The 24,565-nt window shown below is 43.7% G+C and overlaps 2 protein-coding genes across 3 annotated transcripts; one reads left to right on the top strand and one right to left on the bottom strand.

Moving 5' to 3' along the window:
- Positions 1–1,951: 1,951 nt before the first annotated feature.
- On the top strand, positions 1,952–3,123 carry LOC124648833 (glycolate oxidase 3-like). The gene is made up of 5 exons (XM_047188529.1): positions 1,952–2,040; positions 2,374–2,455; positions 2,541–2,665; positions 2,814–2,880; positions 2,977–3,123. Exons 1-5 carry the CDS (start codon positions 1,952–1,954, stop codon positions 3,121–3,123), a joined length of 510 nt encoding a protein of 169 aa, XP_047044485.1.
- Positions 3,124–22,891: 19,768 nt separating this feature from the next.
- Positions 22,892–24,039, bottom strand: LOC124705324 (thiol protease SEN102-like). Of its 2 annotated transcripts, none has more exons than XM_047237061.1 (2): positions 23,835–24,039; positions 22,892–23,461 (listed from the first exon to the last, which is right to left on the bottom strand). In XM_047237061.1, the coding sequence occupies exons 1-2, from the start codon at positions 23,977–23,979 to the stop codon at positions 23,175–23,177; spliced, it is 432 nt and encodes a 143-aa protein (XP_047093017.1). In that variant the 5' UTR covers positions 23,980–24,039; the 3' UTR covers positions 22,892–23,174. The 2 variants fall into 2 exon arrangements, with proteins under 2 accessions (XP_047093017.1, XP_047093018.1); XM_047237062.1 differs by having other exon boundaries at positions 22,892–23,458.
- Between the last annotated feature and the right edge of the window lie 526 nt (positions 24,040–24,565).

Here is a 24,565-nt window from a genome sequence, read left to right as displayed (position 1 = left end):
GGGCTAGGGTTCTTGACTAAGGAGGAAAAGAACAGGCATAGGGCTCTTGAAACTGCAAGGAAAAACAATTATCTATTTGAACATTTTTCAGATTTATGTGATGCATTCTATTTATAGAAGAAAACTATTCTTATATAAGGAACCACAATCAATGCAATATGCCTTGATGTTTTAATTTATAGGTATGGTCGGGAGATGCCTCAAGGGCGCAGAATCGATGTCGTCGTGCTCGCGCCGTGGAGCGTGGCCGGGTCGTCCTCCTTTCTCCGTCCACGTCGTCGTCCTCGCGTCAATACCAGGTCTCCCTCTCTCTCTTAGTTCATTGTCGATGTCCTTCCTCCTGCAGCTCACTCACAACAAGAAATCAATGTTTGATCCAGCTAGAGCAGGGTCGCAACCATTGACGGAGCTGTGAGGCGGAGTTGCTGCTGCTGAAAAATGGTCCTTAGTTATGTTGTTCCAACAAATTTTTAGTTGTACTGAGCTAAAGAATGTAGAGTCCCAGTCCGAATGAAGTGCTAAATTGCATTGGTAAAACCAGTTGATTCATCCCAGTTATAGTTGACACAATATGTAAAAAATACAAAAAATACTGAAGGTCACTTGGTGTGTATAATATAACTTGTACATAGCTATTCATACTCTGTTGATATGCTGAAGTTCTTATATGCTCCTTTCTTCCGAGTTGTTAGCTTTGTTATTTTAGTTGTGTATGGCATTTTTTTAGTTCATGAAGCATCAGGTTTCTTATTTACAAAGGAATTATGCTCTGTTGTGAAGAAAATTTTGCTATCAGATTCTAACGGGGAAGCATGTTGTTGTGAATTTCTTCTCCGTTAGCTTCATGAATAATGTATCCTTCCGTCGGCAACAAGCATGGAATCACTTGCAGCTGCCACATATACATTTCTGTTGCATATGACGGCAGGCTGCAGATCAGGGTTATGTCAGCTAAGCTCACAGCCTTCTGTGTTAAGTTCTTTTGCAATGGTCCCAGTATTATTGATCTAAAAAAATCTCCAGATTTAATCGAGGTATATCTCAGATGAAAAATTCGAGTATATATGTTTATTTCAAGTTTTACTAGATTATGAAACCATGAATGTCTTATGTTCTTCTAAGGATCAGTTTTCGAATATTTCAGGCCATGCCAGGTGATAGCCTTTCTTTTCATATGCATATATTCTTACCTGTTTTTCAAGCAAGTGTTACGGCAACTAAAGCAAATTTTAATAGATGATCTAACTATTGCTGGATACGTTTTTTTGGGAAATGCCCGTTATTTATTGGCAAGAACCACGATTGTTTGTTAAGCTAAGAAGTAGAAACTTAGCCAGTTAGATATATGCTATTTTTGTAGTGAGTTTTATTTCAGAAGAGGCGATTTTTGTACTCGTTTATAAGATAATACTTTCAACTACCTCTTGGTACTATAAATTGCTATCAAAATCTTTACTGATCTACTTCTCATAAATCCCAAGATTAAGCTTACTTCTGTAATTTACTTTTTTCCAGCCATGCGTTCCAGTTGATTAAGCTAGCATTTCTACACTTGGTCACTTCTGGTGAATTGGATATCTTGAGTTCTCAAGTATGTAATTATGATGAACAAGCCATTATCATATATTCATATTGACACTAAAGTACAACATTGGTTTCCCCTGGAAAAAAGGTTCATCATTGGTTAACTGCAAAGACATCCAGGTATTGTGTAAGCAGGATATATGGTGGTAAAGATTGTGGTCATCAGCCCTTGATATGGTCACTCTACTCTTATGCCATTATCCAACCATATTTAATACTTCTTATCCTCCGTGCTTGTCTTGTGGTTCATCACCAAGTTTTCAATTTTAGTTATGTATCAAATAGGTACTCTGAACTAACAATGATATATTTGAGCAGGGGAACAGAGATGATCTAGAATGTGTCCGAGTTCGAGAAGCTGCCGAAGATGGTGTACGACTACTACGCCTCTGGCGCAGAGTATCAGTGGACGCTCATGGAGAACTGGGAGGCTTTCTCCAGAATCCTATTAGCTACGTATACTCCAACCCTCGAAAGTAGCAGGTTTTAGTCTTTCAATTCCATTATTCTCTATTTTATTTAGCATCAGGAAAAGAAATGCAGTACATAAGTTTCAGGGTTGAAGTTTTGCAAGGATGACATTCGTTTTGGGGTGTAGAAACAAGGTGTTGTTTAATTTTTATTTTTTAAAAAGAATTTTTGGATAAAGCCAGATGATTTCTTCTGAAACTTTTACACTCCAATGTTATAACTAGATGGAAGTCTTGATAGGCTGGGCATAAGTTGATTGGTTTGCTTTTGATTAGTAGGACTGCGACACATTGGACGCTAGGCCTCTGACGGCCGCAGTTTCTCGCCAACTTCATGGGCTACTTCTAGCGTTGACGAGGTTGATTCTGTGGGATCGGATATATCTTTCTTCCAACTTTATGTATGTGACTTGGCAAATTTATAATGTGAGATCAATTGTTTCTTGTTCTTAACCTGTCCATAACGTGGAACATGGTATTCAGCAGGTTTACAAGGACAATAATATAGTGCGGCAACTTGTGAAAAAGGTTGAAGTGGCTGGGTTTAAGGAGATCACGCTCACTATCGACACTTTGAGGCTTGGTCAGAGGAAAGCTGATATCAAGAATAGGTCCAACATATGTGTACGTTTCATTCTTAATTTTGTTTAGACTTCGTTGTCACACTTAATTTATCACAAAAATGTTTTATAGATTGCATTTCACCAGGATTTCTATAATGCGCAGCGTTTATTGTGAATTTATGATATGTTATGTCAGGTTCGCCTTGCCTCCACATCAGGTTTTGAATAATTTTGAGGGCCTGGATCTTGGCATTATGGACAAGGTTAAATACCTGCAAAATCAGCCAACCATATATCGAGTAAATAGCCAAGTCGAATGTAATTTTCCAGATGTCTTACCATGTCTCTGTGATTGTCAGATCTATGATTTTGGGCTTGCTTCTTACATTGATGGCCGAGTGCGTAAGAAAAAAGAGAGGCAGGAGGAAGGCAAGAAGAGGATTAGGAGGCGGCTAACTGATGTACTGTGCCAAGGCCAGGGCGGTGGCACACGATGGGTTGTCTAGACGTTCTGGAGTATTCAAATTGGGATAAAATATACTCTCCTCCATCCATACATGCACCGGAGGGCAGTAAGTACACATATCGAATGGTGCATAAATTCTGGAGATGTATGTAGTCCTTAACACTGTAGTACTAAGAATTAATCATCTTATTTGACATGATTGTCGGTGTAGTAGGAAGTCAGCTTTAGAGGTCAATGCCTTTGCGAATACTCAACTGGCGCCATGCTATTTTGTAATTGAGTATGGGCATATTTGGAGTAGTCATGTCCTGCTATTTTGTAATTGAGTATGGACATATTTGGAGCACTCATGTCCTTGTAAAATCTGACTATGAACAACATGTGTTGTCCAGTTTATGGCAATTTAAACTAAAATAAAAATATTTAGATATGATTTATTAGTGATTCGTATTGCTATTTTCACATTTCCAGGAGACACATTTCAATGGGAAATGTTGAATGGGAGACTCATCTTATGCGTACATCTTATGTGGCTTAGTTTTCATGCTAAAATTTTCATAACCATTTACATACAACTTTTTATCTTTAAAAAATTATAAGCATCTTATGTAGAGTTGTGTGGCAAGCCTTTTTTTAAGACTTAAGAGTGGTTAGGAGAAAGGATAAAATATCAAAGTGTAATGTTGGGTTGAATACTACAAATCCCGTGGCAACCATTATCGATGTCCTTCCTCCTGCAGCTCACTCACAACAAGAATACAATTTATTGATGCCTACTATTCATGTATCAAGCTTTAAGATTTGGAGGTTCTCATTTTGATGAGTTTCATTAGCTACAGTTTACACGAGAAGCTGAACTATGATAATTAGTCAGTCATGCATCTTCGATGATGTACATCAACTATTTACTATGTATAATTTTTGTAGTTTGAGAATTGAGATAGTCAGGTAAACTTATTATCCATTGTAATATCTAAAAATACAATTGTATAAAGTCTAGGAGATATTTCTTTTTCTGAAGACTCTAATTTTCCATATTTTCTTTCGTTTGAGATATTGCGTTGTTTGAAGCATTGTCATTAGAATGTTTAACTGGCATCCGGATATTTTAGCAATGGTTCCTTTTTCTAATTCAATTGCATATTATGTTACCAGTTATATGTGATTTAAAATATGTGATATTAAATTTTTATACAAGTAGGTATGCACATGCGACTAGACGAGCAGCCATGCGAAGAACTTTGTTTTGGACAGCGAACATTCCCAAGACAACGTCAACGTGAGATGATATGAGCTCAACGTGAGATCATATGAACTGAAAAGATCAGGGAAACCAGAGGGTGGTCTACTAGGTTGCTAGCTTGCCTTGCTGGTGGCGACTCTCCTACATTAGTTCGGATATCTTCACGTGCATTACTTTTGTATATTGTGACAATTAAAGATACTTTGAGCCCCGTGGCAACGCACGGGCATTTGTACTAGTGTTCTCCAAAAGCATTTTCTGCGAAAAAAGTTCACATAATAGTTAGGTGGGTTTAGTGTACTAAATTTAATACATAGGGGGTTATGTAGACTTCTTTCCATTTTCTGCCACATTTTCTGCCACAGCCCGTCTCACTAAATCAGTATTGGGCAACAATTCAACCATTGCACGAAAACGGAATATTCTTTAGTGGGAGGCAGCATTTTCGTCGACTACAAGGCGTTTTTGGTGGCTCACGTGACCGTCAATCTCAAGACCCGGCGGAACAAGCTTCTTGACGTAGTCTCTTGGATGTGCTCGTAGGGGTAAGGTGAATATGGGTGAGTGTATGTATGTATATATGAACGTCTATATTTATATTTTGTTTCGCAAAAAAAAGATTGACCATTGCACGATTAGTTCCTGAACCATATTTAAAAATACTTGTAATACACTAACTATAGTTTTCTAAGAGATTTAACGGTTCTTACAATGTTTGTTGCGTTACAGTAATTTTTTTCATAAAGATACCTCATTTTTTAGTTTCAAGATGAGATTTGCGAATTTTGGTGACTTCAATTTGGTTCTAGATGAGATTTCCAGATCTGATAGAGGACAACAACTTTTTTTAGAGTACGCTAAAGGCGTACCGTATTTATACAGGAGGTAGAGGTTTGAGTATAAGTCTACCACTTGTTGCGAGCAACGAGCCTAGCACAACCCCACACCAGCTAGTCCGAAGATAGACCGCGTCTCGACCTTCGTCGGACGTCTCCGAAGAACAAACCCTCGAAAAAGGCTCTCCTTCAACGCACCATCTAAAGGAGATAGATGGCGGAACTTGGTCGGTCCCGAGAAGGCATCATCTTGGACTCGTCGGCTAGTTGTGTATCTCTGGAAGAAAATGATGTTGTCATGTTGACCTTCTCCAGCAGAAAGTTGGACGATGTGATGTCGAGCATGAAGGTGGATAGAGCCCCCCAGACCAGATGGTTGAGTTTTCTATGATCTTCTTTAAGAGAATATGGGATTTGGTCCAACCTTAAATCTTTGAAATCCTCAATAGCTTCACACTTGGCTGGTTGAACATTGTGAGGCTCAATTTTTGGATCCTCGCCTTGATTACTAAAGTGGTGGGAGCGGAAGATATTCGTCGTTTTAGGCTAGTTGCCTTGATTAACGTAATCTTCACCCTCGTGGCAAAGGCTTATGGGTTATGTCTTTCTCCGATTGCACATCGTAAGATCAGTAGTACCTAGTCCGCATTTATCAAAGGTGCCACATTCGCGAGGAGATTGTACACGAGACCAAGTCCAAGAGGCTAAGGAGAGTCTTTTTGAAACTGTACTTTGAGAAAGCCGTATGACCGTGTGAATTGGAAATTCTTACGTGATGTCCTCCTTTGTAATGGCGTTGACCCGGGGTGGGTCCATAAATCTCTTAGTTTGGTCTCGGGTGGCCAAACTGCGATCACCATTAACGAAGAAGTGGCAACTTCTTACGTAATGGTAGAGAAGTAAGGTTGGGAGATCCCATGTGCCAGCTTCTTTTCGATTTTCTGGTGTAGGCCTGGCGGCTATCTTGGAGTCGGCCAAAGGGGCCTACCATATTATAGGAGTGATCCTACGGGAGATTTGATGTTAACCCCCCCCGACTCGCTGTACTTGGATCTTATGCCCCCTTGTTTGTCTGCCTCACTTCTAACCCCCCCCATATCAGTATCGCTCTAGCTCATACCCCCCCCCTTTGGCTTGGTTGACAGAATTGTTAACATTTAACTAAATCTGGGCACATTAATAGACATTACTACCCCTCTGCTTAAAAAGAACACGAATACTGCTCCAGCCAAACAAGGCTGACAACAAATGTTTGCCTGGATCGAACAAAAAAAAGGCCATAGTTTTGCTGCAATCTGGACATTCAGGAATTCAAAAACTGAAAACTGACAGGAAACAATACAGTTCCAATATAGCATAGAGATTACATCAGTAGTTCAATAGCATCAACAAATAAGGTTCTGCAGTAGTTCAATGGCAGCAAAATAAATAGGGTTCTAGAGTAGTTCAATGACAGCAAAAGAGTGAGTTTGGAACTCACGTACACATCACAGTACACAATAAAAGTGAGTTTGCACCTCACATAAACATCACAGCTCACTTAATTTCTTTTTCTTGGGTGTCAACTTCTTCTTCTTCTTTTCCTTTGGTGGAGATTTGAGTGGTGTAGCACTTTGGCTCCTTGTGACAGGCCCTGGACTACTAGTTGTGGCTGTATTCTTGCTCTTGGTTGGTGTAGATGGTATTGCATTGCTAACTGAAACATCAAACCATGGAGATGCATTCTTCTTCCCCCGGCTTTTTCTGCAAGAAGAAGAAATTAGAAAATAAATCATGTACAGGAACTATGTTATTAGAACTAGAAACAACAACTTGTATGTTTCCTACCTTTTCTTTGTTCCATTTGTAGGACAGCCAGCTTCCCTGTGTCCTATCTTTCCACATTTTTTGCATTTGTTCAAGGACCCCATCCTTGATCCACCTTCCCAGCAATAGGACCAAGCTTAGCTTCTCTCTCGCTTGGCTCTGTTTTGAAACCCAACAGAGAAAACATAGCATTCTCGTCCACCGGCTTTTCATCCGGGATTCCCTTTTCCTCCCAATCATTTTCGGGTTGAACCACAGGATCAATCACAAGAGTGGACCAATCGAAAATGGTGCTATCATTTTCTACCGCAGCGCATGAGATCGCCCCCGTGGTTAGGTTAGTCACACTGGATTGATTAGAATCGTGCACAGACATTGGATCAATCATATTCAATATACACACACAAAATCAGAAATTGCACATATGTAAACTCATCCATACATCAGGTTAAAACATGGGAATATGATGTTACCTTTCCAGATCCATCACATCCCTTAATCAATCCAGCCCCTCCCACTCAAATCCCCATGTGAATCGACTCAAAACCTAGGATTTCAGCGATTCAGTCCAGCCGTACTAGAGAAGAAGCAAAATCTGCGAGAAAAAGATGGGCAGCCAGATTCCCTTACCTTGGGCGGCAGTGGAGGGCGGCGGTCGGGGTTGGGGACGGGCGAGCTCCGGTGGGACGGGGGAGCGGGGGCGCAGCTCTGGCGGCGGCTAGGTCACGGTCGGGGAGGAGACGAGGAAAGAAAGAACTGGGTCGAGGCTGGACGTTGTGTCTCGCTCGGTCAGGGGTACGTTAGTCAGGGGTACTTTAGTCTATACTGAGAATATTAAGCCTAATTAATATGTCTCTCGTCCAAATAGCTACGTAACAGAGTTGGGAGGGGAAAACAGCAAAGATTAGAACAAAGTGAGGGGCTAGAAGTGAGGCAGACGAACTAGGGGGCATAAGATCGAAGCCAACCGAGCTGGGGGGGGGGGGGTGATACGTCTCCGACGTATCGATAATTTCTTATGTTCCATGCCACATTATTGATGATATCTACATGTTTTATGCATACTTTATGTCATATTTATGCATTTTCCGGCACTAACCTATTAACGAGATGCCGAAGAGCCAATTGCTGTTTTCTGCTGTTTTTGGTTTCAGAAATCCTAGTAAGGAAATATTCTCGGAATTGGACGAAATCAACGCCCAGGGTCCTATTTTTGCACGAAGCTTCCAGAAGACCGAGGGATAGACGAAGTGGGGCCACGAGGCGGCCACACACTAGGGCGGCGCGGCCTGGGCCTGGGCCGCGCCGGCCTGTTGTGTGGGGCCCTCGTGTGGCCCCCTGACCTGCCCTTCCGCCTACATATAGTCTTCGTCGCGAAACCCCCAGTACCGAGAGCCACGATACGGAAAACCTTCCAGAGACGCCGCCGCCGCCAATCCCATCTCGGGGGATTCGGGAGATCGCCTCCGGCACCCTGCCGGAGAGGGGAATCATCTCCCGGAGGACTCTTCACCGCCATGGTCGCCTCCGGAGTGATGAGTGAGTAGTTCACCCCTAGACTATGGGTTCATAGCAGTAGCTAGATGGTCGTCTTATCCTCATGTGCTTCATTGTCGGATCTTCTGAGCTGCCTAACATGATGAAGATCATCTATCTGTAATGCTATATGTTGTGTTTGTCGGGATCCGATGGATAGAGAATACTATGTTATGTTGATTATCAATCTATTACCTATGTGTTGTTTATGATCTTGCATGCTCTCCGTTATTAGTAGAGGCTCGGCCAAGTTTTTGCTCTTAACTCCAAGAGGGAGTATTTATGCTCGATAGTGGGTTCATGCCTCCATTAAATGCAGGACAGGTGACAGAAAGTTCTAAGGTTGTGGATGTGCTGTTGCCACTAGGGATAAAACATTGATGCTATGTCCGAGGATGTAGTTATTGATTACATTACGCACCATACTTAATGCAATTGTCTGTTGTTTGCAACTTAATACTGAAAGGGGTTCGGATGATAACCTGAAGGTGGACTTTTTAGGCATAGATGCATGCTGGATAGCGGTCTATGTACTTTGTCGTAATGCCCAATTAAATCTCACAATACTCATCATATCATGTATGTGCATGGTCATGCCCTCTCTATTTGTCAATTGACCGACTGTAATTTGTTCACCCAACATGCTATTTATCTTATGGGAGAGACACCTCTAGTGAACTGTGGACCCCGGTCCATTCTTTTACATTGAATACAATCTACTGCAATACTTGTTCGATCTACTGTTTTCTGCAAACAATCATCATCCACACTATACATTTAATCCTTTGTTACAGCAAGCCGGTGAGATTGACAACCTCACTGTTTCGTTGGGGCAAAGTACTTTGGTTGTGTTGTGCAGGTTCCACGTTGGCGCCGGAATCCCGGTGTTGCGCCGCACTACATCCCGCTGCCATCAACCTTCAACGTGCTTCTTGGCTCCTCCTGGTTCGATAAACCTTGGTTTCTTTCTGAGGGAAAACTTGTTGTTGTACGCATCACACCTTCCTCTTGGGGTTCCCAACGGACGTGTGCTTTACACGCCATCAAGCATTTTTTCGGCGCCGTTGCCGGGGAGATCAAGACACGCTCGCAAGGGGAGTCTCCACAATCCAATCTCTTTACTTTGTTTTTGTCTTGCTTTATTTTATTTACTACTTTGTTTGCTGCATTATATCAAAACACAAAAAAATTAGTTGCTAGCTTTACTTTATTTGCTGTCTTGCACTCTATATCAAAAACACAAAAAAAGTTAGTTACTTGCATTTATTTTATCTAGTTTGCTTTATTTACTACTGCTAAAATGAATACTCCTGAAAATACTAAGTTGTGTGACTTCACAACCACAAATAATAATGATTTCTCATGCACACCTATTGATCCACCTGCTACTACAGCAGAATTCTTTGAAATTAAACCTGCTTTACTGAATCTTGTTACGCGAGAGCAATTTTCTGGTGTTAGTTCTGATGATGCTGCCCATCTTAATAATTTTGTTGAATTGTGTGAAATGCAAAAGTATAAAGATGTAGATGGTGACATTATAAAATTAAAATTGTTTCCTTTCTCATTAAGAGCAAGAGCTAAAGATTGGTTGATATCTCTGCCTAAGAATAGTATTGATTCATGGACTAAATGCAAGGATGCTTTTATTGGTAGATATTATCCCCCTGCTAAAATTATATCTTTGAGGAGTGTAGCATAATGAATTTTAAACAATTGGATAATGAGCATGTTGCACAAGCTTGGAAAAGAATGAAATCTTTGGTTAAAAATTGCCCAACCCATGGACTGACTACTTGGATGATCATCCAAACCTTTTATGCAGGACTGAACTTTTCTTCGCGGAATCTATTGGATTCAGCTGCTGGAGGTACCTTTATGTCCATCACTCTTGGTGAAGCAACAAAGCTTCTTGATAATATGATGATTAATTACTCTGAATGGCACACGGAAAGAGCTCCACAAGGTAAGAAGGTAAATTGCATCGAAGAAACCTCTTCCTTGAGTGATAAGATTGATGCTATTATGTCTATGCTTGTGAATGATAGGACTAATGTTGATCCTAATAATGTTCCGTTAGCTTCATTGGTTGCCCAAGAAGAACATGTTGATGTAAACTACATTAAAAATAATAATTTCAACAACAATGCTTATCGGAACAATTCTAGTAATAACTATAGGCCATATCCTTATAATAATGGTAATAGTTATGGTAATTCTTATGGGAATTCTTACAACAATAATAGGAACACACCCCCTGGACTTGAAGCTATGCTTAAAGAATTTATTAGTACACAAACTGCTTTTAACAAATCTGTTGAAGAAAAGCTCAATAAAATTGATATTCTCGCTTCTAAGATTGATAGTCTTGCCTCTGATGTTGATCTTTTGAAATCGAAAGTTATGCCTAATAAGGATATTGAAAATAAAATTGTTACTACAGCAAATGCCATCCAAGTTAGAATTAATGAGAATATAAGATTAATGGCCGAATTGCATGCTAGGTGGGAAAGAGAAGAAAATGAAAAACTAGCTAAAGAGAATAATGTAGCTAAAGTTTGGACTATTACCACCACTAGTAATATTAATGATTCACATGTTGCTGCACCTCCTACTATCAATGGTAAAATAATTGGTGTTGGCAATGTTTCCACTTCTAATGCAAAGCTTGCAAACTGCTAGGAAGCTGTTAAAAGCTATCTGAAATTGCCTGTGATAAAACTACTGAAATTTTTTCCAACATTGGGGACGATGATCCCATTGCTTTAGATTATAATGGTTTGGATTTTGATGATTGCCACATCTCTGAAGTTATAAAGTTCTTACAAAAACTTGCTAAGACTCCTAATGCTAGTGCTATAAACTTGGCTTTCACAAAACATATTACAAATGCTCTCATAAAAGCTAGAGAAGAGAAACTAGAACGTGAAGCTTCTATTCCTAGAAAGTTAGAAGATGGTTGGGAGCCCATCATTAAGATGAAGGTCAATGACTTTGATTGTAATGCTTTATGTGATCTTGGTGCAAGTATTTCCGTTATGCATAAGAAAATTTATGATATGCTTGACTTGCCACCATTGAAAAATTGTTATTGGATGTTAATCTTGTTGATAATGCTACAAAGAAACCTTTGGGGAGAGTTGATAATGTTCGCATTACCGTTAACAATAACCTTGTCCCCGTTGATTTTGTTGTCTTGGATATTGAATGCAATGCATCTTGTCCCATTATATTGGGAAGACCTTTTCTTGAACTCGTTGGAGCTATCATTGATATGAAGGAAGGTAATATTAAATATCAATTTCCTCTCAAGAAAGGTATGGAACACTTCCCTAGAAAGAGAATGAAGTTACCTTTTGATTCTATTATTAGAACAAGTTATGATGTTGATACTTCGTCTCTTGATAATACTTGATACACACTTTCGCGCCTAGCCGAAAGGCGTTAAAGAAAAGCGCTTATGGGAGACAACCCATGTTTTTACTACGAGTACTTTTATTTTATATTTGAGTCTTGGAAGTTGTTTACTACTGTAGCAACCTCTCCTTATCTTAGTTTTGTGCATTGTTGTGCCAAGTAAAGTCTTTGATAGTAAGGTTCATACTAGATTTGGATTACTCGCGTGAAACAGATTTCTTTGCTCGTCACGAATTTCGACCTGCCTCTCCGTAGGTAGCTCGGAAAAATATGCCAATTTACGTGCGTGATACTCAGATATGTACGCAACTTTCATTCAATTTGAGCATTTTCATTTGAGCAAGTCTGGTTCCTCAATAAAATCCATCTTTACGGATCGTTCGTTTTGACGCATTCTGCCTTTTATTTCGCATTGCCTCTTTTGCTATGATGGATGAATTTCTTTGTTCCATTAATGTCCGGTAGCTTTGTGCAATGTCCAGAAGTGTTAAGAATGATTATGTCACCTCTGAACATGTGAATTTTTATTGTGCACTAACCCTCTAATGAGTTGTTTCGAGTTTGGTGTGGAGGAAGTTTTCAAGGATCAAGAGAGGGAGATGATACAATATGATCAAGGAGAGTGAAAGCTCTAAGCTTGGGGATGCCCGGTGGTTCACCCCTGCATATTTTAAGAAGACTCAAGCGTCTAAGCTTGGGGATGCCCAAGGCATCCCCTTCTTCATCGACAACATTATCAGGTTCCTCCCCTGAAACTATATTTTTATTCCATCACATCTTATGTGCTTTACTTGGAGTGTCGGTTTGTTTTTGTTTTTATTTTTGTTTGAATAAAATGAATCCTAGCATTCATTGTGTGGGAGAGAGACACGCTCCGCTGTTGCATATGGACAAATATGTCCTTAGGCTTTACTCATAGTATTCATGACGAAGGTTGAATCTTCTTCGTTAAATTGTTATATGGTTGGAATCGGAAAATGCTACATGTAGTAATTCTAAAATGTCTTGAATAATTTGATACTTGGCAATTTTTGTGCTCATGTTTAAGCTCTTGCATCATATACTTTGCACCCATTAATGAAGAAATACAAAGAGCTTGCTAAAATTTGGTTTGCATATTTGGTCTCTCCAAAGTCTAGATAATTTCTAGTATTGAGTTTTGAACAACAAGGAAGACGGTGTAGAGTCTTATAATGTTTACAATGTGTCTTTTATGTGAGTTTTGCTGCACCGGTTCATCCTTGTGTTTGTTTCAAATAAACCTTGCTAGCCTAAACCTTGTATCGAGAGGGAATGCTTCTCATGCATCCAAAATCCTTGAGCCAACCACTATGCCATTTGTGTCCACCATACCTACCTACTACATGGTATTTCTCCGCCATTCCAAAATAAATTGCTTGAGTGCTACCTTTAAAATTTCTATTCTTTGCCTTTGCAATATATAGCTCATGGGACAAATAGCCTAAAAACTATTGTGGTATTGAATATGTACTTATGCACTTTATCTCTTATTAAGTTGCTTGTTGTGCGATAACCATGTTCCCGGGGACGCCATCAACTACTCTTTGTTGAATATCATGTGAGTTGCTATGCATGTCCGTCTTGTCTCGAAGTAAGGGAGATTTACCACTCATTTAGTGGTTAGAGCATGCATATTGTTAGAGAAGAACATTGGGCCGCTAACTAAAGCCATGAATCATGGTGGAAGTTTCAGTTTTGGACATATATCCTCAATCTCATATGAGAATATTAATTGTTGCTACATGTTTATGCATTAAAGAGGAGTCCATTATCTGTTGTCTATGTTGTCCCGGTATGGATGTCTAAGTTGAGAATAATCAAAAGCGAGAAATCCAAATGCGAGCTTTCTCCTTAGACCTTTGTACATGCGGCATAGAGGTACCCCTTTGTGACACTTGGTTAAAACATGTGTATTGCGATAATCCCGGTAATCCAAGCTAATTAGGACAAGGTGCGGGCACTATTAGTATACTATGCATGAGGCTTGCAACTTGTAAGATATAATTTACATGATACATATGCTTTATTACTACCGTTGACAAAATTGTTTCTTGTTTTCAAAACCAAAGCTCTAGCACAAATATAGCAATCAATGCTCCCTCTACGAAGGACCTTTCTTTTACTTTTATGTTGAGTCAGTTCACTTATCTCTCTCCACCTCAAGAAGCAAACACTTGTGTGAACTGTGCATTGATTCCTACATACTTGCATATTGCACTTGTTATATTACTTTACATTGACAATATCCATGAGATATACATGTTACAAGTTGAAAGCAACCGCTGAAACTTAATCTTCCTTTATGTTGCTTCAATACCTTTACTTTGATTTATTGCTTTATGAGTTAACTCTTATGCAAGACTTATTGATGCTTGTCTTGAAGTGCTATTCATGAAAAGTCTTTGCTTTATGATTCATTTGTTTACTCATGTCATTACCATTGTTTTGATCGCTGCATTCATTACATATGCTTACAATAGTATGATCAAGTTTATGATGGCATGTCACTCCGAAATTATCTTTGTTATCGTTTACCTGCTCGGGACGAGCGAGAACTAAGCTTGGGGATGCCGATACGTCTCCGACGTATCGATAATTTCTTATGTTCCATGCCACATTATTGATGATATCTACATGTTTTATGCATACTTTATGTCATATTTATGCATTTTCCGGCACTAACCTATTAACGAGATGCCGAAGAGCCGATTGTCGTTTTCTGCTGTTTTTGGTTTCAGAAATCCTAGTAAGGAAATATTCTCGGAATTGGACGAAATCAACGCCCAGGGTCCTATTTTTGCACGAAGCTTCCAGAAGACCGAGGGATAGACGAAGTGGGGCCACAAGGCGGCCACACACTAGGGCGGCGCCGGCCTGTTGTGTGGGGCCCTCGTGTGGCCCCCTGACCTGCCCTTCCGCCTACATATAGTCTTCGTCGCTAAACCCCCAGTACCGAGAGCCACGATACGGAAAACCTTCCAGAGACGCCGAGGCCGCCAATCCCATCTCGGGGGATTCAGGAGATTGCCTCCGGCACCCTGCCGGAGAGGGGAATCATCTCCCGGAGGACTCTTCACCGCCATGGTCGCCTCCGGAGTGATGAGTGAGTAGTTCACCCCTCGGACTATGGGTCCATAGCGGTAGCTAGATGGTCGTCTTCTCCTCATGTGCTTCATTGTCGGATCTTGTGAGCTGCCTAACATGATCAAGATCATCTATCCGTAATGCTATATGTTGTGTTTGTCGGGATCCGATGGATAGAGAATACTATGTTATGTTGATTATCAATCTATTACCTATGTGTTGTTTATGATCTTGCATGCTCTCCGTTATTAGTAGAGGCTCGGCCAAGTTTTTGATCTTAACTCCAAGAGGGAGTATTTATGCTCGATAGTGGGTTCATGCCTCCATTAAATGCAGGACAGAGTGACGAAAGTTCTAAGGTTGTGGATGTGTCGTTACCACTAGGGATAAAATATTGATGCTATGTCCGAGGATGTAGTTATTGATTACATTACGCACCATACTTAATGCAATTGTCTGTTGTTTGCAACTTAATACTGGAAGGGGTTCGGATGATAACCTGAAGGTGAACTTTTTAGGCATAGATGCATGCTGGATAGCGGTCTATGTACTTTGTCGTAATGCCCAATTAAATCTCACAATACTCATCATATCATGTATGTGCATGGTCATGCCCTCTCTATTTGTCAATTTCCCGACTGTAATTTGTTCACCCAACATGCTATTTATCTTATGGGAGAGACACCTCTAGTGAACTCGTGGACCCCGGTCCATTCTTTTACATTGAATACAATCTACCGCAATACTTGTTCTACTGTTTTCTGCAAACAATCATCATCCACACTATACATCTAATCCTTTGTTACAAGCAAGCCGGTGAGATTGACAACCTCACTGTTTCGTTGGGGCAAAATACATTGGTTGTGTTGTGCAGGTTCCACGTTGGCGCCGGAATCCCTGGTGTTGCGCCGCACTACATCCCGCTGCCATCAACCTTTAACGTGCTTCTTGGCTCCTCCTGGTTCGATAAACCTTGGTTTCTTTCTGAGGGAAAACCTGCTGCTGTACGCATCACACCTTCCTCTTGGGGTTCCCAACGGACGTGTGCTTTACACGCCATCAGGGGTTAAAATCAATTCTCTCGTGATCCTACACCTCATCCTGGTACGAGTGTCGCACCTGCAGTATGCAGATGACACCATTATCATGATCCAACCGTAGGACTTGGAGATTGCCAACCTCAAGTTCATTCTTCTATATATGCTTTGAGAGTATGCCGGGCTTCAGAATCAACTTCCACAAGAGTGAAGTTATGGTGTTGGGATGTTGCACCGAGGAACAACAGAGGGTTGGTAACATGCTCAGCTGCAATCAGGGAAACTTCCCTTTCGTGTGCTTGGGGCTCCTTGTCAGTGATAGTGACCTCTCAGTGGGGGATTGGAACCCCTTTCCCTTGAAGGTTTCCAAGAGAGCGGACCCCTAGATGGACAAATTCATGTCCTCGGTGGCGAGGTTAGTCCTCACCAACACATGCCCATCGAACCTGCCTATGCATGCCATGTGGATATATATGCTGGGTGATGGAGTCCATCGAACATTTGGTAGCCACAAATCACGGTTCCACTGGGAGCACTACTAAATTTTGGATTTGTAGTGACATCTCGTTTTTTTGTCATGTAAGATCAAAATTCATCGCTGAAATTGTGCTCGTGAGGAAAAAGTCCCGTCACTAAAGCCCCGTCATAATCAATATTATAACCATGGTTTTGACACTTTTTTTTGTCATTGTCAAACCGATATTCGGTAACGTTCCGAAATCTGTCATCTTGTACATGGATTTATTTTCGACAATTGCAATACCCTTTACCACTTGATTTGGAGTATACTTTTTCAGTAATTAGAAGGAATCTGGCAACATGTCAGTTAGCATTAGCGTCTTGTTCAACAATTAGCAGGGATATGGCAACATGTCAGTTAGCATGCTCATTCCAGATCCTAAAGCCGTACTATTAAGAAAAGAAACGCTGAAACTAGCAACATGTCAAAACCATAACTAGCAACATATCAAAACCAGCCCTTTCCGTTGTACGCATATCAAATTACATGTATTGTTTGTTAGAGATTGTTGTATGAATATATCACAAAAATTACCTGCATGTTAATTATGATCGTCATCTTAAGGGAGGCAAGGAGCTGGGGCAGCGAGATCCTGAGACGATCTGCGGAGATCAGGGCCTAGCTAGGGGCAGCAGAGCTATTGGGAGCATAGGTGCTATCAGGGCGGAAAATTTGCTAGGACCGGAGGTGGAATAACTGGGGAAGAGAGAGGAGGGGCTACTGGGATGGGCAGAGGAGGAGTTGCTCGGGCCGAAGTTGGAGTCGCTCGGAAGGGCGGAGGCGAAGGACAAGGGCGATCAAAGAAGAGTAGGGATGTAATTTTGCTCATTTTTCACCTGGTCAGAACAATTCTTTAACGTTTTATATTTTGGAGAGTGGATTTTGTATGTGTGGATGGGTTCAATTTATTCCTCGAGATGCTCGCGTTGGTAGATGAAAACGTTCCTTTCTCTCCTTATTTTATCCAAATCTCAAAAGTAAAATGGACGGTGACCCAAACACCCACGCCCATCCGACAAGTCATCGTCTCCATCGCCCAACTCCCTGGAGACCAGGCGACGGCCAGATCCAATCTCCACCGGCGTGAGATCTGGGCCCCTCTCCCTCCGCTTGCCGCTCCGGCGGCAGGAGGGGGAGGGGACCTCGTTCCTCCTCCGTTTTGTAGTTATGGCTTGGCTGTTGTGGTGCGTCGTTGGGGTGGTGGGAGCGGCGCCCGGGCAAATAAATCTGCCTCAACTCCACTCCCACACCGACGGCGACCTTCACGGCGGCGTCTCGGAGTTGTTGGCAACGTGTGTTTGTCGATCTTTCAGGTTGGCAGTTTGGTTTTCTCGCCGGTCTTCAGATTTGGCGAGATCTGTTTCTCGACGTGTCACTGGCGCTTGTCGTTGTCCACGACGGCGCTGGGGGCCGGGGCGAGGTGGTTCTTCTGGAGCGAAGATGTTGGTCCGGAGGTGGTTGGTATGCGGTTCTTCTCCGACTTCGTCGATGGAAGGCGGCATATCTTGGTCCAAGACAGCACGGGGACGTCCCCCGGCCGACGTGCCACAGCGACATGTGCCTCGCTGCTTGCAGCAGGCCTGTTCATCGACTCACAAAGCCTCGTTGGCGATGGTGCTTTTTTGGATCTTGCAATGGTGGAGGCTCGGCGTCACTTCTTGCGTCCGTCTCGGCGGCGTTGGAATTGGGCGGCGGCCGCTGGCTACGGTGGTTGCAGGAAACCCTAGGGATCGTTTTGTATTTCTCGATCTTTTAGGATTTTATCTGCAAATTCAGGATAATCATTTTATCCCGGTTTGTCTTTTAGTTTCCACATGTGTTGCTTCATGTAACTTGGTTTTCGATTAATGAAATATGTGGTTCTCAAAAAAAAAAAAAAACACCCACGCCCATGCTTGTAAGTACAAAAATAGTTTCCTATATTTTGACACGGGAGTACCTTATTGTAGTTTTATCTTAGATTGTCTGTTTTTACACACCATTTAGGACAACTCAATGACCGAACAATTTTATAATTAATTGCATTGTCTGTATTATTCGTGCATATGTCAAAATGCTATATTTCCAACATTTATTTCCTCTTGGAGGACCATACATCGTGATTTCCGGGGAAATACCGGATGCACCTGGGTGAACATGCACCCAGTGTCACCAATTTTGAAGAAAAATCTATTTGAAAATCTAAAAAAATGAAATAATTTGTTTTCATATACATATTATGTTGATACTTACTTGTGTGAGTTTCATGGAAAAAATTTATTGTATGTGGCCTACACAAAAAAATAACAAAATGTCCAAATAACACTATATTGATTGGTTGTGCACTGTTCACGGAAATAGGAAATTCCATTTTCACATTTATGTGTAAGTCACACATGGCCGATTTTTATGCCAAAATCTACACAAACAAGTGTTTACATGACAAAATTTATTTCAAATTTTTCTGAAATTTTTCTGAAACTTTGAAATAGCATTTTTTAGAATTTTCAATATAGGGTGCATGCCCAAGTGCAAATCATCAACCACCGTGATTTCCGTTATACAACAAGAACAGAGGCTTGCTCCGTTCGTTTTCTTCAACCTCATGGTGTGATGCCGATATGGAGGATGTGGTGCTCCAAATGGCTTAGAGCATCTCCAGCCGCGTCCCCCAAACCGTCCCCCAAACCGCGCCGGATTGAGCGTTTGGGGGACGTGTTTCGTTCGTGCCGCGTTTGGGGGACGTCGCTCCCCAGTCGCGTCCCCCAAACAAAATTTCGCAAATTTTAAACTTGACTAGATTCGATTAGATTCGTCCAAACTTACATAGATTCGAACGAAATTTGACTAACTTTAAAACTAAACCTAATCTAGAACCACTTGCGGCGGCCGGAGGCGTCGTAGTACTGCTGGAAGTTGTACATCTCGTCGGTGACGACCTCCTGCTTGACGCGCTCGTCGACGGGCTCGTCCACGGGCTCGTCCTTCACCAAGCCGCTTGGTCCTGCCTCGCCGTCGTCGGTGAGGTCCACCAGCCGGCTTGCCGGAGTCGCGGATGGACATGGCGATCGCCGCGTCCAGGTTGCCCCTCCGAGCGTCCTTGTCGTCCATGGACGCCGGGAACGCCGCCCGCAGCCCTGGGCAGTCCTCGGGGTCGTCGCCGCCGGCGATGAGCCGCTGCTGCCGCTCGTACTCCGCCGGCGAGCGCCGCTCGCGACGCTTCCTCCGGCTCCTCCTTCACCTCCGGCTCGGGATGAGGAGGGCGCCGCCGCGCCTCCCTTGCTGCCGCCCGCTGCCGCTACCGCCACGCCTCGTGTTGACGGGCGTCGCCGGCTCCTCCTTGACCTCCCGTTTGGGAACGGTATATGGCGCCGACCGGTACGACGACGACGGCGTCGATCGCGCCGGCCCCGAGGAAGAAGAGTGCGAGGAGGACGAGTACGTCGTCCTCCTCGGCTGCCATTGAGGAGACGGCGGCGGCGACGACGGCATCTCCAGCCGCGGAGCGCCGTTGCGGAGGCCGCGGATGACGTTCTCCGTGGTGCGCCCCGAACGCCCCGCAACGGGCGCGGCCTTCCCTGTTCCAGCTGTTGGGCCCGCCGATGAGCCCGTCGGTGCTGTGCATCTCGACGTCGTACTTGGCCTTGAAGTACGTCGTCCACCAGTCATCGTTGTCCTTGGCCGCCCATGTCGGATCCGCCCGCTCCTCGGCGGTGAGTTGAGCCCGACGGGCCTTGATGGCGTCCCACCATTGCTGCGTGTCTGGCTTCGGCGGCGGCGGGATGCCAATGCCGTTCACGGCCATCTTCCAGCCGCCGCTGCTTGGCAGCCGCACGTCCGGCGGGACTGGATACCGGGCGTGGTACAGCGCCCACGCCTCCGCCACGGTGAGGCTGCCGCGGCCGAAGCCGCTCGCCGCGGCGATCTTGCGGGAGGACGAGCTCGACATTTTTTGAGCGGCGAGGAGAGGATCCGGGAAGGGGAGGCGGCGGCGACGAGAAGGATTATGATAAGCGGCGATAACCGGAGGGCGTCTTAAAACAGCGGCGGCAGCGGGTGGTTGCACGCAATAACTCCGGCGCGGACGGCCACGCGGCCATGCACGACGAGACGCGTCCCTGCGTCGCCTGGGAAAACAGGGACGCCATTAACGTCGCTTGACCAAAGGTAGGCGACGGGGTTTTAGCCTTCCGTGCCGCTGACGCGTAGGGCCCGCGTCGGTTGGCCTCGCTTTGTTGTGTCCGGCGTCCCCAGAGCGTCCCCTGTGGGACGGGGACGGGCTCGGGGCGCCGGACACCGTATCGGAGCGCGCCGGACAAAAAAGGGCTTTGGGGCGCGCGGCTGGGAACGTTTTTTTGTCCGGCGCGCCCCAAATCCCTTTGGGGGACGGTTTGGGGGACGCGACTGGAGATGCTCTTAGTCCCCGGCAATGACGGGGTGCGTCTCAACCCAAGCCAATGACCTGATTGCGTTTTAGGTTTTCAGTTTGTGGTTCTCTTTGTCAAAATTTGGTTTTCTTTGTCAAAATTTGGGGACCAGTTTGCAGTTTCAATGTTGTTCACTGTCCTGTTCTATGTTGTTCACTATTAATAGAGCTTCGGGTCTTTCAGAACCGTTCTTAGAGCATCTTCAATAGATGTTGTATAATAGTGCGTGCCCAAAAAACCATTCCTTCTAAGTGCGTGACGGCAAAATTCATGCTCCATTGTATAATAGGGCACTCTCTAAAAAAAATTTAGGGACACACAAAAATGTTGTATCCAACGCTCTATATATGCCGCACCGGCTGCAGCGTGTTGTAAATTCCATCCCATGGCGCGCCGCGCGCATCCAACTGCCGTGCCCGTCCATGATTCCACGCCCGTCCCCGACCCTGTCGACCACCATGGCGGTGGAGCCCGAGTGCGCGGCGGCCGTGGCGGCGGCCGTGGCGGCGGCAAGCGTGTCTTAGGCTGCCTCGAGCTTCGCTGCCTCCTCCCCGCCCCAACACCTCCCGAGCCGCCCGTCGTCGTGGATTCCGCCTCGAGCTCCCCGCCCATGCCTCGTAGCCCCGCTCCCCTCGCCCTGGGCTCGCCTGGCCTCTCCCCGCTTGGCTGCGCCTGGCACCACCCCCGCTCGACCTCGCCCAACGCCACCCCGGCCTCGCCCTGTGGCGGTCGCGCATGTGCCGGCCTCCTCTTGCCCATGTGGGAGCTATTCTTTGATCTTCTTTTGATGCACATATGTGGGAAAAGGTGTTTTTGGCGCTCTATTTTAGCACGATTAGTAAAGCATTGCGCGCCGCGCGTTGCAAAATACAGCGTCCAGTGGAGTTGACGCGCACCTCGCGCCATAAAAGTGGATATAGCACGCTGCAGTTTTACCGCGCCAAAGTTTGGAGATGATCTTATATTTGAAAAGAATAGACATGTCAAAAACAGGCATTTCTTTTCTCTTGGGAGGATCTTACATTGTGATCTCTCACATTCGCATGAGGATGATTCACTTGTACAAATTATTTGGCCTTCTACAAAATTAAGGTACACATTTGTGTACTTCTTTTAAAAAAGAATTAACTATCATTGTCCGATGTTGTTGGGAGGTGGTAACAATTAACAGAACAGTACTGCATATCTAGTTTTCATCTAGGGGAGACAGGAAGTGTGTTCTGGCTTAAAATCGATACGCTAGTAAGGACATACAAGTAACAGGAATCATGCGTGAAATGAAACTGTAAAATCTGAATTTCTAGAGGCAGAAGTAATGTACAAGAAGTGATCTCATTTAGATATGACTAAATGAAAGGGAAGTGCGCCTACCTCAGACGGATCATGCTCGAATCCATCATGAAATCAGAACTTGGGTTTCCAATTACTAGGCTGGGCTTCCTAAAATTTTGATTTCCTTGCCTTCGTTAAGAAAGGGCAGTGACATTTTGATTCTATACGCAAGAGAAAAAATCTAATGCAAGTGAAATAAAGTAGACACCATTAACTCGTTCAGAACACACATTTAAGAGAAGCTGAAAAGGGCGGAGATTTTGTATGGCCAAACCTCTGAAAGAGAAGTGAAACATTGTAACTGAAAAGAATATCCTAAACCGAAGGAAGAGGGACAAACAACACAAAATCAAGCATACCGTCCCATGCAAATCTGCCTATCTCAAATAGAGAAACCATCCACAATCTCAACATCTCTTGGTGGTGAGAAAATGAAGCTTGCAACATGATCTGATTGAGCCAAGTTCCAAAATAATTGATCAACAGAACCCCTAAATAGACAAACCATGTGCCAAGTTGACCAAGAGTGCAATAATCTGCACCAAAAGGCAAAACAGAGGAGATACAGAAAAAAGAAAATACTAGCTTTTATTAAAGCTAAATGAGCTCATTCATCAAAGCGATATATGGAGGTATAGGAAATATAGCTTTTATCAAAGCTAAATGAGCTCATACATCAAAGCGATAGATAATTGTCCAATATACATGCAGATAGAGGCTTTTATTTAAAGCTAAAATGTGCATGCAACAAAGCAGCACACAGTACTGCTAGGAACTTAAGAGGTCTTGGTACACAGAGGCATAACTTAAGGCTTAAGGGCTCACACAGGAGTACATCAGAAAAGGACTGAAATCATTTTTTTGCAGGCCTATATCCTCTTAGAAGTTTCCTTTCCTCATTGGTCGCATCTGCTAGTTGGTTCATTGCCAACCCGCCATAGGAGGAAGAAGTGTTGAACTCGTACACACGCCTTGCGGTATTACTAAATGACTTGAACCGACGGACCATCTCACGACGGTCACGCGATATGCCATGAAACTTGCACCAATACTCATAGAAGGCCCACATGGCTTCCTTGGACTTGAACACATTCTCATCAACAGGTGGACTGGGATATATTTTCCTGTAATTGGGGCCTTCTGTCATACAGCAGGCATAGAGTTACAATTTGATTTGTGGAAAATACAATCATTTGCACTATTGCCCTCAGCAGAGTAAATTTGATTGAACCAAGGCAGAACTTTTATTAGCAATTGTCAGTTGGTAATACTAAATCAAACAACAGGCTTGTTAGATGTCTGGTGACTAGAAGAACTCCTAACGAATGGTGTCCAATCCCTGACTGTTTATTCAAATATATATCTACTGATGGTGAGAAATTATATGTGAATTTCAGGTAGTATTAAATTCTGAAGCATTCGTGTCGATTGTCGAAATGAAAAAAGAAGTCGGAACTTCGGTATCGAAGATTCATACCCAAATTCGCGAAGGAGGCCCTTAGCTAGGGATTACCTACAGGGGAGATACGGATGGCGTCTGTAGGGGAGTCACTGATGGCGGCTGCAGGGCGACCGGCACCAGCAGTAGCTCCGACGGCTGAGGGAGAGGCGCGGGTTGCGAAGGCTGCCCGCGCGAGCTTGGACGCCATGGAAGCCATAGCCTAGGTCGTCGGAGGGAATCGATCTGGAATTAGGGTTTGTTCGCGGCGACGGTAACTCAACTCGATCTCGTCCCGTTCACGTCGAGCTGCTCCCCAGCTGAAGGCCCACGCATACCGGCCCGGAAAAGATTGCGCCGCTCGCGCGGGAAGCTGGGCGGAGTGAGTTTTCCCAAGTGTGAGTTTCCCAGCATCCACGATTCTCTGTAGTATCCCAAATGCTAAAAAGTGCTTGGAGGCTATTTAGACAGAACGAGCCTCCGATTTACGACCGTTCGATGCTCGACCGAATCTCTTGATCACACTCACGCCGGACCTCTTTCCCGACAGATTCCCACCTGGGAACCATCCACGCGGCCACGCCCAGACCTCCCCCACCTGATTACCTGATACCTGCCCGACCTTCTCCTTTTTTTTTTAGATATGGGAGCATAGCCCCGGCCTCTGCATCAATCGATGCACACAGCCATTTATTAAATAAAAACGTCACAGTGTAGTACTTATTACATAACGAAAGTCTGGTAACCGTAGAAAACTAAAATATCGAAACAGAACAAGCGTCGATGGAAGGTATACAAAGAACTAT

The sequence above is a fragment of the Lolium rigidum genome, chromosome 4 (genome assembly GCF_022539505.1).
Source record: "Lolium rigidum isolate FL_2022 chromosome 4, APGP_CSIRO_Lrig_0.1, whole genome shotgun sequence".
Classification (NCBI taxonomy): Eukaryota; Viridiplantae; Streptophyta; class Magnoliopsida; order Poales; family Poaceae; genus Lolium; species Lolium rigidum.
This window is presented reverse-complemented; position numbering and strand designations above follow the sequence as displayed.

What these genes read in the sequence shown, in the direction of transcription:
- LOC124648833 (XM_047188529.1), top strand. Translation starts at nt 1,952, where the DNA reads ATGGTGTACGACTACTACGCCTCTGGCGCAGAGTATCAGTGGACGCTC. An exon ending in TCCAGAATCCTATTAGCTAC is followed by an intron (nt 2,041 to 2,373) that starts GTATACTCCAAC and finishes TGACGGCCGCAG; the next exon opens with TTTCTCGCCAACTTCATGGG. An exon ending in TATCTTTCTTCCAACTTTAT is followed by an intron (nt 2,456 to 2,540) that starts GTATGTGACTTG and finishes GGTATTCAGCAG; the next exon opens with GTTTACAAGGACAATAATAT.
- LOC124705324 (XM_047237061.1), bottom strand. Translation starts at nt 23,979, where the DNA reads ATGGCTTCCATGGCGTCCAAGCTCGCGCGGGCAGCCTTCGCAACCCGC. An exon ending in CATCCGTATCTCCCCTGTAG is followed by an intron (nt 23,462 to 23,834) that starts GTAATCCCTAGC and finishes GCTGTATGACAG; the next exon opens with AAGGCCCCAATTACAGGAAA.